Below are 15,537 nucleotides of genomic sequence, written 5' to 3'. Positions count from 1 at the left end.
GGCTAAAGGAAGTAATAAAAGCGGTAGTAGTTCCGGAAGCCGAGAAAGCGCTACGGCTTCGTCCTTATCCTCGTTTTCGTCTTACGATATTACTACGGATCGGAATAATAATAATAACGATCGCTTAGGTTACGCGAGTAATAACGATACTACTAAAGAACGTAACTTAATATACGCGAATTTAGGCTCGGATTTTACGCGAAAGAACCTTACGAGTAATTAATATAACCGGGCGGTCGCTTTCCTCGATTATTTCTTCGTATAAAAAAGGAAAGTTTTCCTCGGAGGATTCCTTCTTAAAGAATTCGTCGGTAAAGACCTTAATAACTCGGGATACGGTACCTTAAGGAACGCGAGTAACTAAGGCCTAAGTACGTTACCTTAAGGCGTTAGGTACGATTATATCGACGTTACTTTCGTCGATAAAAGGATCCTTAAAGGGCTAAGCGATAACTAAGGCTCCGGACCCGGGAATAAAGGATATTCCTTTACGGCGAGCGGGACTACCGGCCGAAGCTTTAACGCTATCCCCCGTACGAATACGGGAGGTAAGCTAGGAATTCGCGGTAGAAAAGCCGGGTACCTTTTCTTCTAACGAGGCTACGGTATCTTAAAGCGCTAGTATTATCTTACGAAGTTCTTAAGTATCGAATATACTAAGAAATCGTTAATTACGGTATTATATTACTACCGATAAATAGCGAGTAAGTAATAAACGGATTATCTCGAATAACCTCTTATTTATTAATATAAAATAATTAACGGTCGCTTTATTATTCTAGGATATTTTAATATTAAAAATAATATATTAATTATAAATAATAATCCTTACCGCGATAAGCTAAGTTATTATCCTACGGTCGTTTAATAAGAATATATTACGACTCGTATAATACGCGAACTACGCTTTACGTAGATTATAAAGGAAGTAAACTTACCTTACGATAATAAATTAACGAAGCTTTATTAGTTATATTAGCTTACGATCGCGTAATTAATAGAATTACTTAATTATAGTTAGGTATATATATCTATAATAAATAACCTAGGGAAGAAAGGGAGAAAAAGAGGCACGCTTAATTCGAGAGCGAGAAATCCTAGATATATTTAAGCTTAATAGCCTTCGTAAGAGAAACGGCAGAATCGGTTAGCATAGGTAACGCGCGCGAACGCGCGCGATAGTAATAAAGGAGATTAAATCTTAGTATTAATATTAAAGCGACTATTACTACATTATATATATAACTAACTACCGCTTAATCGAAAGCGAGTAATTATGCGAATAATTATACGAGTAATTATTTTTATTTATAATAGACTATAAAGTACTAAATAAGGGGTACGAAAAGCATATAACTTAGGAGAAAATACTACTAGTAATAAACCAGAGCATATACGGATAAGGGAATATAGGGAAGCCCGAGATAAGGTACCTAGTAATCGATTAACCTTAATAAGGTATAACGAGACTAAGGAATAACCCCTTGGGCTACTATCGTAAGTAAAGGACTATAGTTAACCTTACTATCGTAAGCTTAACTAGGGGGTATGTTACGTAAGTATATACCCCTAGTAAGAACTACCTAGCTTACCTAAGCTAGTTAAGCACTACTATATATACCTATAAATCGCTCTATACTCTCTAGTAGCTTTCCTTCTTTTTTAGTTAGTTAATATATACCTTCTTACCCTCATTCCATTACTCTCTTTACGAATAACCTATTAACCTAAGCTTAGCTCTCGCCAGCTACGTAACATAACGGGATTAAAATCTAAGATTAGGAAAAATTAAGAAAGATTAAGAAAGATTAAGAAAGATTAAGAAAGATTAAGAAAGATTAAGAAAGATTAAGAAAGATTAAGAAAGATTAAGAAAGATTAAGAAAGATTAAGAAAGATTAAGAAAGGTTAGGAAAGGTCACTGCAAAATAGGTCAAGAAAGGTCAGGAAAAGTCAGGAAAGGTCACGGCAAAATAGGTTAGGAAAGGTCAGGAAACAAGGGTAGAAAACGCGTCAGAAAAGGTCAGGAAATAGGGGTAGAAAACGCGTCAATAAATATACGTAAGGATTTCAAATTATAAGACTCCATTTATCCCGCCGTTTTTATTAGGTACACGCATTTTTAGGGACCCATAGCGCGTTTTTTAGCCAGTAAAAACAGAGTTTCCCTTAAATGACCCCTTTACAGGGTTATTTACAGGGTTATTTACAGGGTTATTTACAGGGTTATTTACAGGGCTATTTACAGGAGTATTTAACCTCGCAATTAATCAGCATAACAAGGAGTTATGCGTATTATAACTATCCTCGAGATAGGATAAACGCTTTCCTTTTAATAATTTTACATACACCGGGGTGACGCGAACGGTTACTTAATATTACGCTAAACCCGGTGACTATAATTATCATGTCGACGGCCGTTAGGACGGTTACGGACCAGAGGGTCACGAGCCTTTCGTATACGACCGTGACGAAGACGGCGTCTTGCCGTTACCCTCCGTGCCAGATGTCACCCCCATGATCTGTATCGGCCTGTCCTGCCTGTCGCCCGGCGGCGCCGGAGTCGCGGGCTCGCCCGCCCCGGGCCTCGAGACACCGGAGCCGAACGTGGCGGCCGGGGTGACGAGCACGGTCACCGTCACCCAGACCAGGTACACGGTCACGCAGACCGTCGTGACCACCGTCCCAGCCCAGACCACTACTGAGAATGGTGAGTCCAGATCAGTATGGCCACTCGCGGAGTTCACGACGCTAACTAGCTTCAGTGATCGTAACCGTCACCGCCACCATGTAAGTCAGCCCTATAGCGCGCGCCCGCATCTAGGCGCGGCACGCGGAGACGCAGATAGATGCTCGGGGGGGGGAGCGAACCGCAGCTAACCAGACCCTGCCTGCCCGCCAGCACGCCGGCGCCCACGACGGTGTGCGGCGGCGCGCGGCCCGACACCACCGTCACGCTCACGCGGCCCTACGGCATCGTCACGGAGACGGACACCGTCTACTCGACCACGCGCACGAGGGCGACGGTCTGGATCGGGTACGTTTTTGCGCTTACCTACAGATGCGGCGCCGCGCCGCGGCGGCTAACCAGACTCTCAGACTCACGACGTACGTCACGTCGTCGAACCAGGCCAGCGCCACGGCCTGCAGCCGCCGCGGCGGGTCGTACGGCGCTGATGCGGCGGGTTTGCCGACGCCGGCGCCGACGCCGACGGCGAAGTAAGAGTGTTTCTCTCGGAGAACCAGCGGGGAGCGGGGCGGTGTGAGAGCGGGCACGGTAGGGTTAGGGGTTGGTACGAGAGGGGGGGTTGGGATCCGCCGCCGTAGGTAGACAGGGCGTCGTCGATAAAGAGTCGCATAGCGGATCCGACGCCGTGAAGATGCGTACGAAATGACGTGTGTAGGCATGTTTCTCGCGCAACATCCGCGCGCAATCCCAAGGCCGCCCGCCGTAGAACAACTAGGTGGGCATATTCCGCCAAACACAAGACGCTACCTCTTCCCCCTTCTCTTCTTCCCCCTTCCCTTCTTCCCCCTTCTCTTCTCCTCCTCCTTCACCTCCCCCCGTAGTAAAAGCCCGGCAGACCCTCGTTCCCCCGGCCGCGCGAGACAACCACCACCCTCGGCCGCGGGGCGCGACAATAGCATTGCCTAGAGGCCACGTGAATGTCTTTGTCTGCCTCCCCTTTCTCCTCCGCGCCCGCCGCGGTCTTGGTCTTGCATCCGCCGCTTTGACACCGACGAGGAGAGGGGGCTATGACGTGGGACAAGAAGAGGCCGAGAGCCATTGTCGCCGCCGCGGTATAAAGCGATTGTTGCGCCTCGTCTCGCTTGCACGGATGCGCCGAGGCATCTACCTCCAGGACTTAGACCAGACCAGACCAGATCAGATCAGTGACAACATACTCGCGCTCCTGCAGCGGAAACTGAGACGAGGAAAGGAATACATTTATTTGTCAGTAGTCTTTTTTTGTTTTTCTTTGGCAGTCGTTGCGCACCCCCCGCAAAAAAACCAAAAAAATAAACGAGTAGAAAACAAGAAAAAAAGCGCAGCAGATGTGTACCTTCGCCCTGCAAGCCTACACCTGCGGGTGCGTGGCGGCGAACGCGGCGCGCCCGACGAGGCGGTGTGCCGCGCGCCGCCGCCGACGACGGCAGCGACGGGGGGCGGCGACCCCGATGCCGTGCTGATCCTGTGGCGGCGCTGCGACGATGTGCGGAAGCATAGCCTAGGAGAGCTGTGAGGGCTGTAAGTTGGGCGTGCTAAGGAAGAGGGAGGAGACTGGTTGAGGAGGTGGGAGTTATGGGTTATGGATTCTGAATTATGAGCTGCGCGTTACAAATTATGAGCCATGAGTTACGAGTTACGGATAGGTACGTCGGTGATACAGAGGTAGGCTCGGTGCCCCCGGATAGGGCGTATTTATATATGGTTGCGGTTTACGATCGTACGCGTTCGGAATCAATGTGAGGTAGACAAGCTAGGTAAGTATCGAGGCGAAGGGAGCAGGGCGCTGAGCGTAACGGCCAGATAGATTCCTCGGCACCTCTTCCCACTCGCGCGCTCCTACTGAGGCGGCGGAGGTAATTCGTTAACAAGGTATGTTCTATTATATATATCCTGGCTGTGTAGTTATATTCTATTCCCAGTGCTCCCAGCCCGTCTTCGACGTCTCGTCCCGGCCGTCTATCCAAAAGCCCCCGAGAATCCGACATACCTCTCGTAGATATCCATTCCATCCTAGCCAAAACCATAAGAGGGAGGTTTTCATTTAAGCCCCTCGTCCTCCGCCTCGTCCCCGCCGAGCCAGATCTCGTGGCCGTCGCCCTCGCGGACGCCGAAGCCCGCGACGAGCCCGCACGCCGCCATGGCCGCGATCCCCCAGAAGACGCCGCCGACGAGGCCGCGGCTCAGCCCGAGCCCGTACAGCCAGCCGCCGAGCGCCGGCCCCACCGTCCTTGCGAAGCTGCTGACGCTCTGCCCGAGCCCGTGCACCGTGCCGAGCACGCTCGGGTGCGGCGTGCAATTGTTGACCAGGATCGTCTGCCCCGGCAGCGCGAACGTCCGCCCCGTCACCTGCACCAGCAGCACGCCCGCGATCGCCGCCCACACCGCCCACCCCGACTTGGGGCTGGGCGGCGCCGACGCCGACGGCACTAACGACAGGAACGGCACCAGCGCGTACGCCACGGGGAACAGGAACAGGCAGAGCCGGTACGAGCGCAGCGTACCGAGCCGCGACGACATCCGCGGGTACAGGAACAGCTGCAGCGTGATGCCGATGACGCCGAGGACTGCCATCGCGATGCCGACGGACCGCGGCTGCAGGCCGAGACCGCCGGTGAAACGAAAGGGGAGGTGCGGCACGAAACCCGGCGGGTCCGGGTTAGCCGGGTCGTACACGGGCGTCGAGAGGAAAACGAACCAGAGCGAGTTGAAGGTGCCGATGTGGAAGGCGAGAAAGAAGTGGGTGATCAGTGTGCCGGTAACATTCCACGTGAAGATGCGGCGGAAGGGGAGGGTCTGCGTGTACCTCCGCTTCGAGCCAGGGCTGGAGGCGTGACGCTGGTGCTGGGTCGCAGCGGGTGGCAGGTCCTCGAGCGAGTCCCGCGGGGAGATGGGCGACATCTCGACTGTACTTATGCTATTACCACGCGAGCGCAGCCGAGTGTACGCTATGGATGTGCCCTGCCTCTTGAACATAGAGGTGATCTTCTGTCTGACAATGATTCCCAGATCCCGTTTGCCTCGGAGAGCGTCGTGCGTCTGCGATAGGGCGACAGCGTAAGTCGGGGGTTTCGCATACATCACGCGAGGGGATAACACATACCTCTTCTAAGAACAACCAGCACATTACTAGAGCGATTAACAAGAACCCTGCGCTGACGAGGTTCGGCGCGGCGTAGGGGAACTGGAGAAAGAAATCCATGTTCCCGAAGATATCGGGATAAGACCCGGCTGGATCGGACAGGATACCGCCTAGGATTGGGCCGATGATAACACCAATATTGAACGTCATAGGCAGAAGCAAAAAGGCCCGTGACTGGTACCTGTGGAATAGTCAGATACGACTAACCTGCGTTGTCGTAAGAGTGTAGGCAGGACATACTTCTTTTCATGTACAACCTCGCTGATCCTGTAGCATGCCGAACATGTTAACGCCACAGGTCGACCAGCTGTGTAAGACACGTCCACTCACATAGTCCGCATAACGCCGACGTTACCGTTAGTGGCGCCGCCCAGACACCGAAATAGCAGGGCCTGGTAGAACTTGGTCGAGAACCCGTACCCGATGACGGAGACGACTTGAAACGAGCTTCCACGTCAGCAGATGAACCCGTACTGGGACGTCGCGGAACCAAAACGCGGCGCGCTGCAGCAGAGAGATGGGGGATCCTTACGAGTGCCTAGAAGCCCTATCAGGATGACCGTCTTACGGCCGGCCCATGTCGAGTCGGCGACGCGGCCCCACAGCATGGCCGTGAAGAACTGCGCCGCGGTGAAGCTCGCGTGTAGGATGCCGGCCTGGCTCGCGATGACCGAGTCCGGCAGGCTCGATTCGAACCACTGCAGCTGGTAGAACATGTACGCCTACTCACGTGGACACGTGCGTTAGCAACCCAGACCACGCACACATCTACACGTAGGCATATACGCGAATACACTCGAGCAAAGAGACGGCCTAGTTGAACTAACTAAGCCGCTATCGCGCACAGTAGCGGCGGGGGCGGTAAGTCGAGGAGGAGGCAGGGTTTGGTTAAGTACCTGCAGAGACGTCTGGACCAAGGGCTCGCTGAGTCGGGCCAGCGTGATGACGACGAGCTGCTTCTTTCGGGGGAGGTCACGCCACGCGACCACCTTCTGGGACGAGTGGGCCGGCCGCAGCGAGTCCCCGGCAAGGTCCTGGCGGCGGTCCGGGAGCGCGGCACCGGTGTCGAGGTTCAAGGTAGCGCGGGCGCGCGACGGCGGCGATGCCGTCAGAAGGGCGGCAGCAGCAGCGTCAACATCATTGTAGGCGCTGCTGTGGATGCCGAGTTCGAGGTCGAGGACGTCACCGTCGTCGACGGATTCCTTGTCCGAATCGACAAGGCTCTCGTCGTCTCCCTCTTCTCCTTCTCGGTTCAAAGCGCGCCGATCCTCGGACTGGACCCCGTCATAGTCACTGCGCTTGCTCATTGACCGGTCTCGCCGCTTTCAGACCGAGCAATTTTCAATCCGAGGTTCGGAGAGGGGCACGTCCGGGAGGGGCGGAGGGGGCTACGGGACGGACGGGCGAGCGGTGGAGAGAGGGAGAGAAAATGTTGCTAGCTTGCTTCTCCTTCACAGCCTAACTTGATCTAGATCCGAGGGGGAGGAGACTCAACCGGCAGTAGAGTGGGATCGTCGGAGGGTGAGGCGAGTAGGGGAGTGAGAGCTGCTCTTGGGGGTTGGATTCGAGTCGGGAGCGAGGTGGTATTGGGTAGTCTCTCTTACGACTTCGCCTAAGAAAACCCAAGAGGAGGAACCGATAACCAGAGGACGGATTTTTCCTTCGCTCCCCTCCTTGCCTCCAATCGGGCGGCCAGATGTACCCGGTAGCAAGGCATAGGCCGATCTTCTAAAGCCGACTCTGCCGGCGGATGCCATCCTGGGCTTAGAGACACCCCCGGCTGGGACGGGGAGCGAAGATGGGGGGGCGATCTGGTCGGTAATAACAAAGGGAGAGAGGAGAGGTCAAGCGGACGATAACCGGCCAGTCAGGCAGCGGCATTGTTGATAACACAATCGTGGCTCCACTGCGCATGCCCGCTGCCAATTAGGTAAGCCGCCACTGATTGGTGGCTCTTGTGGCACTAGGCCCGAAGTGGGTGGGCGCTGGACCCCACCCACCACATTGGCCAATGGGAACGCGCGGAGCCGGTGGCGCCAGCGACGGATGACGTTGTGTCGCTATACGCGAACCAACTTGCCCTTATCCGATCGCTCTCCTCTCCCTCGTCAATCCGATGTTGCAATCCGCCGCAACGACAGCGACACCACCATCACGAATCCAGCCCATAGAGAGACTGGCAGCAATCATCATTTCCGTAATCTATCTATTGAATTCACATCGCTGCCTATCTGACGCCTGTTCCCCGTCCTAGTATGCCCTACCCTGCGCCTCCACCCTCTAATTAGAGGCGCCATGCAGCCCCTCTGCAAGATAAAAAGAAGAACTCCCAATGAAGGCCACCACCAACCTAAGGATGAGTAGACGAATGTTTAACTGACAGTACTCCTTATACAGGGCCCAAATCCGCCCGCGAGATCACAGCGAAACCCCAGTATGTAGAGAATATACCTAAGTACCCAGGGCCTACCTCGCGGCCCCCCCGAGTTACCGTCATAGCGCCGCTAGGAGGCCCCGAATTCGGTTACAGATTCCACCGGGGAACCGTCGTCTCTCGCTAGCAGTACCTACGCGAATCAGTCAGATATGTGGAAATGCCACGCAATACGGGGGGCTCAGACGCACATCTAACCACGCCTTTCCGTCGAGCCAAGCGCTGGCTCTCTCGCTTGTGTCCGCGAATCCTTGCGGGACTGGGGGGGGAGAGCCGGCTTCGTCTAGAAATCGATACCCCAGTCGGTGTCCGCCATGTACCCGACGAGGAACGGGTTCCACGCCGCGCTCTCGGGCTGCCAGTTGTTAGTGCCGCTCGTCACGTGGGGCTCGTCGCCGCCGCCGCGGGCCCCGAGCGACAGCTGCGACTCGAACCAGTTCTTGATCCACTGCAGCTTCACGATGTACTTGCAGAAGGTGCCGCTGCGCATGTCGCCGGAGCCATCCAGGGCCCAGGCGCCGCCGGACCGCGCCGCCGCCTCGACGAGCTCTTGGCCGTGCAGGTCGACGGCTGTCTCGAGGCACGCGATGATCTCGTCGATGGTCGCCGGCAGGTCCAGCGTCTGCCGCGCGCTCGCGAGGTCCCACAGGTCGATCTCCACCAGCAGCAGCCGCGACGCCGCCACCAGCACGAACAGGATCTCCGCAAACGACGAGAACGACCGCTGGTAGAAGCTCTCCGGTCCCGTCGCGAGCGACGCCGAGAAGAAGGACCGCGCCGCCTGCAGGCAGTACAGCATACACTGCCTCTGATGCTGGGCCAGCACTTCGTCCGACGGTTGGGACGAGTACGACGCTAGTAGGTACAGCCGGACCAGGACGTAGTTATGCATAGCCCATAACGGCACTGGTGCACATGTGCGTAAGTGAATGTTCGTTTAGCCTAGAGGAAGCATGCAAAGTCCATCCAGGGCCATGCCAGAGGTGGGGGTGCGAATTAACGATGGCTCTTACGGAATTGTCGATGTTCCCGCGTTATATTCGCGAGGAGTTGATCGAGCTGCACGCGCAGCAGCTGCATGGTGTTGCTCATAGCTAGCGTGAATACCTGCGCGCTCTCCCCGATCTTGGGGATGGGCAGCTTTTCGGTGATCTCTTCGACGATCCGCTGGAACCTGACCATTCTATCGAGGATAAAGTCCGTCCCGAAGTCAGTCGGGCGGACCAGGGAATGCAGGCAGCGCTCGACGTAGTCCCCCTTTAACATGCCTTCGCGGTTGAATTGTGACGAGTTCCTAGAGTGCTCTCTGGTTAGCCGTCAGGTAAGATTACCACCGAGAGAGGGGGTTTACTCACACTGAGAGAAGATAGTGACAGCCCAAGAAGGCTCGCTGCTCCTCGGCGGTGTGGTTCTCTTCTAGGACGGTGGTTAAGGTGTGCCCGACCATAGCTTCCTTGATATCCTTCGGGTGGACGGCTATCGTCAGCTTCTGCTTCGGCGTAGGATACGGCCTCGTGATGGCGAGGTTGTGCGCGTAGCCCATGGCGAGGTAGATCAAGTACGTATTTTTCTGGTCCATATAGAAATCTTCTTCACCCCTGTGCCGAATATTAGATTGGCCAACATACCTAGGAAGCGGTCAGGATATTATGCTTACCAGGCTATATACACCATGAGGCCTTGGAGCAAGTCGAGGTCGCGCTCCTCCGCTACCATCATGTTGTGGCCCACGTGGGCAAGTATGCTCTTCTTGATTTCCTTCTGCCTCACCAGCGGGATTTGCGCCGCGAGCAGCATGATGGCCATGAACAAGAGTGGCTTCTTGGCCAAGACTTCCTGAGCGGAGACGTCGCGGTCGAGCATGACGAAAGGGAAATAAGGGGTATACTTGATTTTGTAGTCAAATACGGCCTGGTCGGCTTGGAGCCACGTCAACCCGAACCCGGGTTGCGGGGGCTCGCTAGGGGGGATGGGGAGTAGAGGGGTCAGCGTCGAAAGCAACGGCTGGGGATTAGGCGGCGGATTCGGCGGCGGCAGCGCTGTAGGTTTGTGGCTCTCATGGGAACTAGAGTTGTGAGGCGACGATGTCGCATTATGGGCGTTTTGCGATAGTCTGTCCCTGGCTGCCGAGCCCGGGGACGAGGTGTTGCTCTCGGTCGACGGGCCGCTCTCGGCTACCCCGAACGGGCCGGCCGATAGCAGGGCATGTCCGTAGTTAGTGGTGCGCGCCCCTGGCGGACGGTGGCTGTCCGGCTGCTGTGCGACGGGCGTACTGAGACAGCATCCCAGTCAGCGCCACATGCTTATTTTTACCCCGATCGTCAGGTACGGCGCGCGGGGGTACGGCCCGGCTCGTGGCAGTAAACATACCTCGTAGGCTTTACCTGCCTGGGCTTTCTGAGGCTCTTGGTGGTCTGGGGCGCGCAAGGGATCTCCAGACGCCGGCACCTACGATTTGGTCAGACCGATCACGCTCGGGGGACGGGTGAACTCGAGGAGGGAGGGGAGCGTATCACCTATCGCAACCACCGTCTAGCTTGTTGTCTTCGAAGTGGCAACGCGCCTTAGCCTTGGTGCAGGGCGCGCAAGCCCGCTGGCGCCGGGGAGGGCTCGCAGGGCGTTCGACGAGCTGCCGGTGACTGAGCATACTCGGGGGCGGGAGGGAACCAGGTTCAGTGGCTAACCGCCCAATTCGGGGCCTGCTCTAATCCACAGTCGCACGGGGACGGACAGTCGGGTGAACGTCTCCCACCTATCGCCGCTGGTGGTGTTGTTGCTGGTACTGGCGTTGGCGTTACCTACTGGCTGGTGATGGTGGCGCTACGCTGTAAATAGCCCGCGCGATGTTAACCCGGACTTGCTCAACTTATGATGGCGAACTTGCACAGGCACGATTTGCCCGCGGACGCCCGCAATCAATGCGGTCCCGGATTTAATGACCTGCCTAGGAAATGCCCGACGGGATATTTAAAGAGGGCGGCGTTGTTTACACCGTAGTCGAATCCGAGGGAGCGCGAAGGACCCGAACGCCCGCGGTTGCGTGGGAGCGCTGTTAGGCGGTGCGTCGGTCGGCGCGTGTTGGGGGGATCTGTAGGGATAGCAGGATACTCGAAGCGCAGTGCGGGATCGTGCCAATTCTTAGGTACTCGTCTATCCCGTGTCTCTTATCCCGGCCCTTGCCCACTAACCCGCTGCTCCACCGCCCCGACAGGCGGCCTTTTTGATACTCCCATCAGCGCGGCGCCCGTCGTCATCCCACGTCATGTTCTTAGCATGACCCAAGTATAAACTTGTAAATACCATGTCGCAGCCTCTCTTCCAAATCGTCCTCGCTATACGGAGTTTAGTATGTGGATTAGGCACCTGTCTTACGTAGCCGTTCTCGCTCCCCGTCGACATGGTTATGTCCAGCTCGGCCGTCTTCCGCGCCCTTTTTCCACACCTCGACGCGACCCGGTTGATTAGCAAGTCGGGCAATCTTTTTACCAAGCCTTCCAAGAAACACAGTTATGCGTCTGTCATCGAAACTTCATGCCCGTTCGCGACCTCCACGACGAGAGACCTACTGCTCGCCTCGCCGGCGCCCAGGCTCGTCCGGGTATCACGCATATATGCCAAGGTGCATAAGACACTTCGTCAACTATGCCGCTTAGCACTTATACCTACCGCCTCTATAACCACCCTTGTCTGGCAAAGAAAAGAAAAGAACCGTTCCTAGGACTTCCGTAGAGCTAAAGTTAATCGCTACGGCCTTGGAGTTAATAATGACTCCCTTCGCTTTAATCATAGCCCTAGTTAGGCAGGTTACGAGCGGGTTTATTCGAGTCGCCGGTAAAGCCCTCTATACTCACTAATATAACCCCTATTAATAACTCGTAATATATATAAGCTACTACTTTTATATTAATACTCATATACCTAACTAAAATCTATTTACATATTTAAATACGATTCCTTATAGTATATCTTATGCGTTAAGAGGCATCGGAACCTCTAAAGGGTAGTAAAGTAAGGCATTTACGATATCTCCTAGTTTAAAATTAATTATATTTCGGTTACGAGATAGGAATATAAAGCCATAAATAAGGTTTCATAGAATAACCTAGGTTAGCTATATTAATTAGTATTCTTTATTATTCGAGTAATAACTTATAATACGTAAGTACCTAACTATAAGACGGTAGTAATTAAGTTAGTTAGAAAGTGACCGCGATTATCCTTAGCTAGATATTTACCTATGTTATCTACTTTATTATAAACCCTAGGGCCTCGCTTGCGACTCTAGCCCTAGCCAGCCCCGTCGTAGTAAATAGCATTATATATAGTTTTCTATGGCTTAATAGGTAACGTAAACGCTATACATAGTAAATATAATAAGAATTTCTAGGCCTTTAGTAGTTATTATAGGGAATCTAATGCCTTCGACCTAGGTATATACTCTTTATTATAAGCCTATTAATATCTTTATAGACAAAGCATATATTTCCTAATTAATATTAATCGAGAAGGGCCTATATGTAATGGGCTATGCCCATAGTAGGGCCCTGGCTAGTGCCAGGGCATAGCACGTGATCAGGCCCTTGGCACCTACGGAGGATAAGGCCAGCTGTTGTAGGTACAGCCTACACGGCGCACCTTTTTCTCCTTTTTCTCCTCGTCTAGCTTTAGTTCATTAATATACGGCTTTTACCTAGCGAATAGCTCTTAAAACCGTAACAAAAAGCTAAACCAACCTTCTTTTATCGTTTTACGGGTTAGCATCTTAGCGAGCGGAATTAATAGCAGGAACGGCGATATAGCCCTTAGAGAAGCGGTACTAAGCCAGTAGTCGGAAAGGCGGTATTAGCTTTTAGATATACGCACCGGCAGCCCCTACGAAGAGGACCGACGATAGCAGCAGTATCTTAGCACGTAGGATTAGCAGTAGGAAAGGCGATGTTAGCGTTTACGCTGGCTAAGTTAGCAGTTAGAAAGGCGGTATTAGTCTTAGACATACGCGCCGGTAGCTACTACGAACGAAGACCGATAAAATAACCTAAGAAACGACCGATAACCCCGAGAAAACGCAGATTTAAACGGTAATTTCGAGATAAAAGAACGACGAAATCGACGAAAAATACGGCTAAAAACGGCGGAAAAGTTTTTTCCGGAGAAAGATGGTAAAGCGCTAAAGCATAGCGCTTATCGACGAGTTAAGAACGCCCGAGGCGTAACATAAGAAGGAACGGCGTTAGAATAGCGACGAAACGATAGATTAAGCTAGGATAATAGTACTTCGATAAAGGCACTAGAGGTACTAGCGGTTTTCGGAGAGATAACCGGTCTCTTAGTAGCATCGATAAGGGCGCTAGCGGCGCTAGTAGCAGACGGGAAGGTGCGCCTTCGCGCGTCCTTAGGCGGAGCCCTTTAAACTCCGCTAATAATATATAGATAGACGATAGTCTTTAAACGAATAGGGACGGCGTACCTTAGTACGTCCTCCGGCGGAGCCTCGCGGCTCCGCTAGTAGTACGAAAGGATAGGCCCCTAGCCTTTAAACGGAAGGATAGGCCTCTAGCCTTTAAACGGAAGGATAGGCCCCTAGCCTTTAAACGGTAAGAGAGGCCGTAGGCCTCTTAACGATAGTAGAAAGAAGGACGTACCTTAGCACGCCCTTAAGCGGAGCCCTCGCTCCGTTAGCGGAAGATAAACGAGGGTCTTTAAACGGCGGTAGACGGACCGACGATCCCGTAGCTACGGGAGCTAGGCTAGACCTAGCAAGCGCTTATAAGCGACTTCGTACGCGGGGCTTTAAAGCTCTACGGTTTAATAAAAGGATCGGGATTAGTAGCCCGGGAAGCGGATAACGTAACCCGGGAGACGGAAACGGCGGCCCTAGGGAAATGATATACCGGGGAGTTAGATAATACCCGGAGCGCCGGTAGTATCCTAAGAGGAGGAGGATAGGAAGAGGGGTTCTCGGGGGGAGTAGCTACCGGGAGAGCGTACCCGGTAGGCGAAGAAACCCGGGAGACTTACGGAAGAGGAGGAGATCCCGGGGAAGAATAGGACCCGGGGGAAGAGCGCCGGGGGGCTAGAGGCGCCCGGTATAGTACCCCGGGAAACGAAAGGCCCCGGGAAGGAAACGGCGGAGGAGGAGACCCCGGGGTATAGTATAACCGCCGGAAAGGAGAAGGAGAATAAGGCTATACCCGGGGGGTATTAATACCCCGGGAAACGTACGAACGGAAGGAGGCCTAGGGATATATTAATACTCTAAGCGGCGGAGGTAATAACCCGGGAAGCGAGTAGCGTACCCCGGGAAACGGAGGCAGTACCTAAGGATGCGGTACGTATCCTAAGGCGTGGGAAGAAAACGAGTTAAGTTATTAGGGCTAGACGCCGAAAAAAAGGGCGGCAAGGCGTACCTATTTTTTTTTTTTTCCGGGAGGGGACCTTATATAATAGGCTATGCCTATAGTAAGGCCCTAGCTAATATTAGGGCATAGTACGTAATCAGGCCCTTAGTACCTACGGAAGATAAGGCTAGCTATTATAGGTACGGCCTATACGGCGTACCTTTTTCTCCTTTTTCTCCTCGTCTAGCTTCAGTTCATTAACAAACGGCTTTTACCCAGCGAACAGCTCTTAAAACCGTGACACTATATCCTTATACCAAGCAGCCGATTCGTCGAGTTCTTTTATTAATAACGTAAACGTCCTTTATTAATTTCGTCGAACCTATTAACCTTATTATTATCGAACTTATTAGCTTTATCGTTTATATTATAGAGCTTGCTTTCTTATTAATAATATATAGGTATATCTAGTAATAAGTATATCTAGAAAAGTTCTTACCTCCTTAATCTTTCTTTTCTACGCCCTTATATCTCGAGCCTATATCGCAGGCTACCTTTCGCCCTTAATACTATCGTATCTTACTAGCCTAAATTAATTAATTATTTCCCGAGCTAGTACCCTAGTTTATCTAAGCTAGTTAGTACTAAGATAAGCTACTTTATTTACGCGGAGATAGTCGAGGCTCTATGCTTAACTTATACTAAAGGACCTTTTAACTTCGGAGAGTAACAGCGATATAATCTTAAGAAGGCTAAGTACGAAGTAGAGAATGGCTAGGGTTCAGAGGGAATAAAGTCGATCGACGGAGGGCCGAATAAGGAGAAATTAACAAAGATAAATACGTCGAGGCGCTCGAGACGAAGAAAAATAGGTCTACTGCTAATAAGGTAAAAA

At 52.7% G+C, this 15,537-nt stretch overlaps 3 protein-coding genes across 3 annotated transcripts; 1 reads left to right on the top strand and 2 right to left on the bottom strand.

The window, feature by feature from the left end:
• Nucleotides 1-2,315: 2,315 nt before the first annotated feature.
• Nucleotides 2,316-3,366, top strand: GGS23DRAFT_401140 (uncharacterized protein). Its single transcript, XM_051513586.1, has 4 exons — nucleotides 2,316-2,710; nucleotides 2,766-2,790; nucleotides 2,903-3,037; nucleotides 3,100-3,366. Exons 1-4 carry the CDS (start codon nucleotides 2,518-2,520, stop codon nucleotides 3,221-3,223), a joined length of 477 nt encoding a protein of 158 aa, XP_051367374.1. The 5' UTR covers nucleotides 2,316-2,517; the 3' UTR covers nucleotides 3,224-3,366.
• Nucleotides 3,367-4,352: 986 nt separating this feature from the next.
• Nucleotides 4,353-7,714, bottom strand: GGS23DRAFT_589241 (MFS general substrate transporter). The gene is made up of 6 exons (XM_051517606.1): nucleotides 6,767-7,714; nucleotides 6,403-6,592; nucleotides 6,201-6,306; nucleotides 6,111-6,137; nucleotides 5,832-6,051; nucleotides 4,353-5,767 (listed from the first exon to the last, which is right to left on the bottom strand). Exons 1-6 carry the CDS (start codon nucleotides 7,175-7,177, stop codon nucleotides 4,769-4,771), a joined length of 1,953 nt encoding a protein of 650 aa, XP_051367373.1. The 5' UTR covers nucleotides 7,178-7,714; the 3' UTR covers nucleotides 4,353-4,768.
• Nucleotides 7,715-8,314: 600 nt separating this feature from the next.
• On the bottom strand, nucleotides 8,315-10,951 carry GGS23DRAFT_617875 (uncharacterized protein; the record flags this gene model as incomplete). Its single annotated transcript, XM_051520905.1, has 6 exons — nucleotides 8,315-9,210; nucleotides 9,318-9,598; nucleotides 9,660-9,902; nucleotides 9,962-10,576; nucleotides 10,675-10,752; nucleotides 10,821-10,951. The coding sequence occupies 6 exons, from the start codon at nucleotides 10,949-10,951 to the stop codon at nucleotides 8,588-8,590; spliced, it is 1,971 nt and encodes a 656-aa protein (XP_051367372.1). The 3' UTR covers nucleotides 8,315-8,587.
• Between the last annotated feature and the right edge of the window lie 4,586 nt (nucleotides 10,952-15,537).

This window comes from Durotheca rogersii (assembly GCF_024521655.1).
Source record: "Durotheca rogersii strain YMJ 92031201 chromosome Unknown GGS23scaffold_49, whole genome shotgun sequence".
NCBI lineage: Eukaryota > Fungi > Ascomycota > Sordariomycetes > Xylariales > Xylariaceae > Durotheca > Durotheca rogersii.
This window is presented reverse-complemented; position numbering and strand designations above follow the sequence as displayed.

What these genes read in the sequence shown, in the direction of transcription:
- GGS23DRAFT_589241 (XM_051517606.1), bottom strand. Translation starts at nt 7,177, where the DNA reads ATGAGCAAGCGCAGTGACTATGACGGGGTCCAGTCCGAGGATCGGCGC. An exon ending in GATAGGGCTTCTAGGCACTC is followed by an intron (nt 6,307 to 6,402) that starts GTAAGGATCCCC and finishes GCTCGTTTCAAG; the next exon opens with TCGTCTCCGTCATCGGGTAC. An exon ending in GAGGTTGTACATGAAAAGAA is followed by an intron (nt 6,052 to 6,110) that starts GTATGTCCTGCC and finishes ACTATTCCACAG; the next exon opens with GTACCAGTCACGGGCCTTTT.
- GGS23DRAFT_401140 (XM_051513586.1), top strand. Translation starts at nt 2,518, where the DNA reads ATGATCTGTATCGGCCTGTCCTGCCTGTCGCCCGGCGGCGCCGGAGTC. An exon ending in CCAGACCACTACTGAGAATG is followed by an intron (nt 2,711 to 2,765) that starts GTGAGTCCAGAT and finishes AACTAGCTTCAG; the next exon opens with TGATCGTAACCGTCACCGCC. An exon ending in GTAACCGTCACCGCCACCAT is followed by an intron (nt 2,791 to 2,902) that starts GTAAGTCAGCCC and finishes CCTGCCCGCCAG; the next exon opens with CACGCCGGCGCCCACGACGG.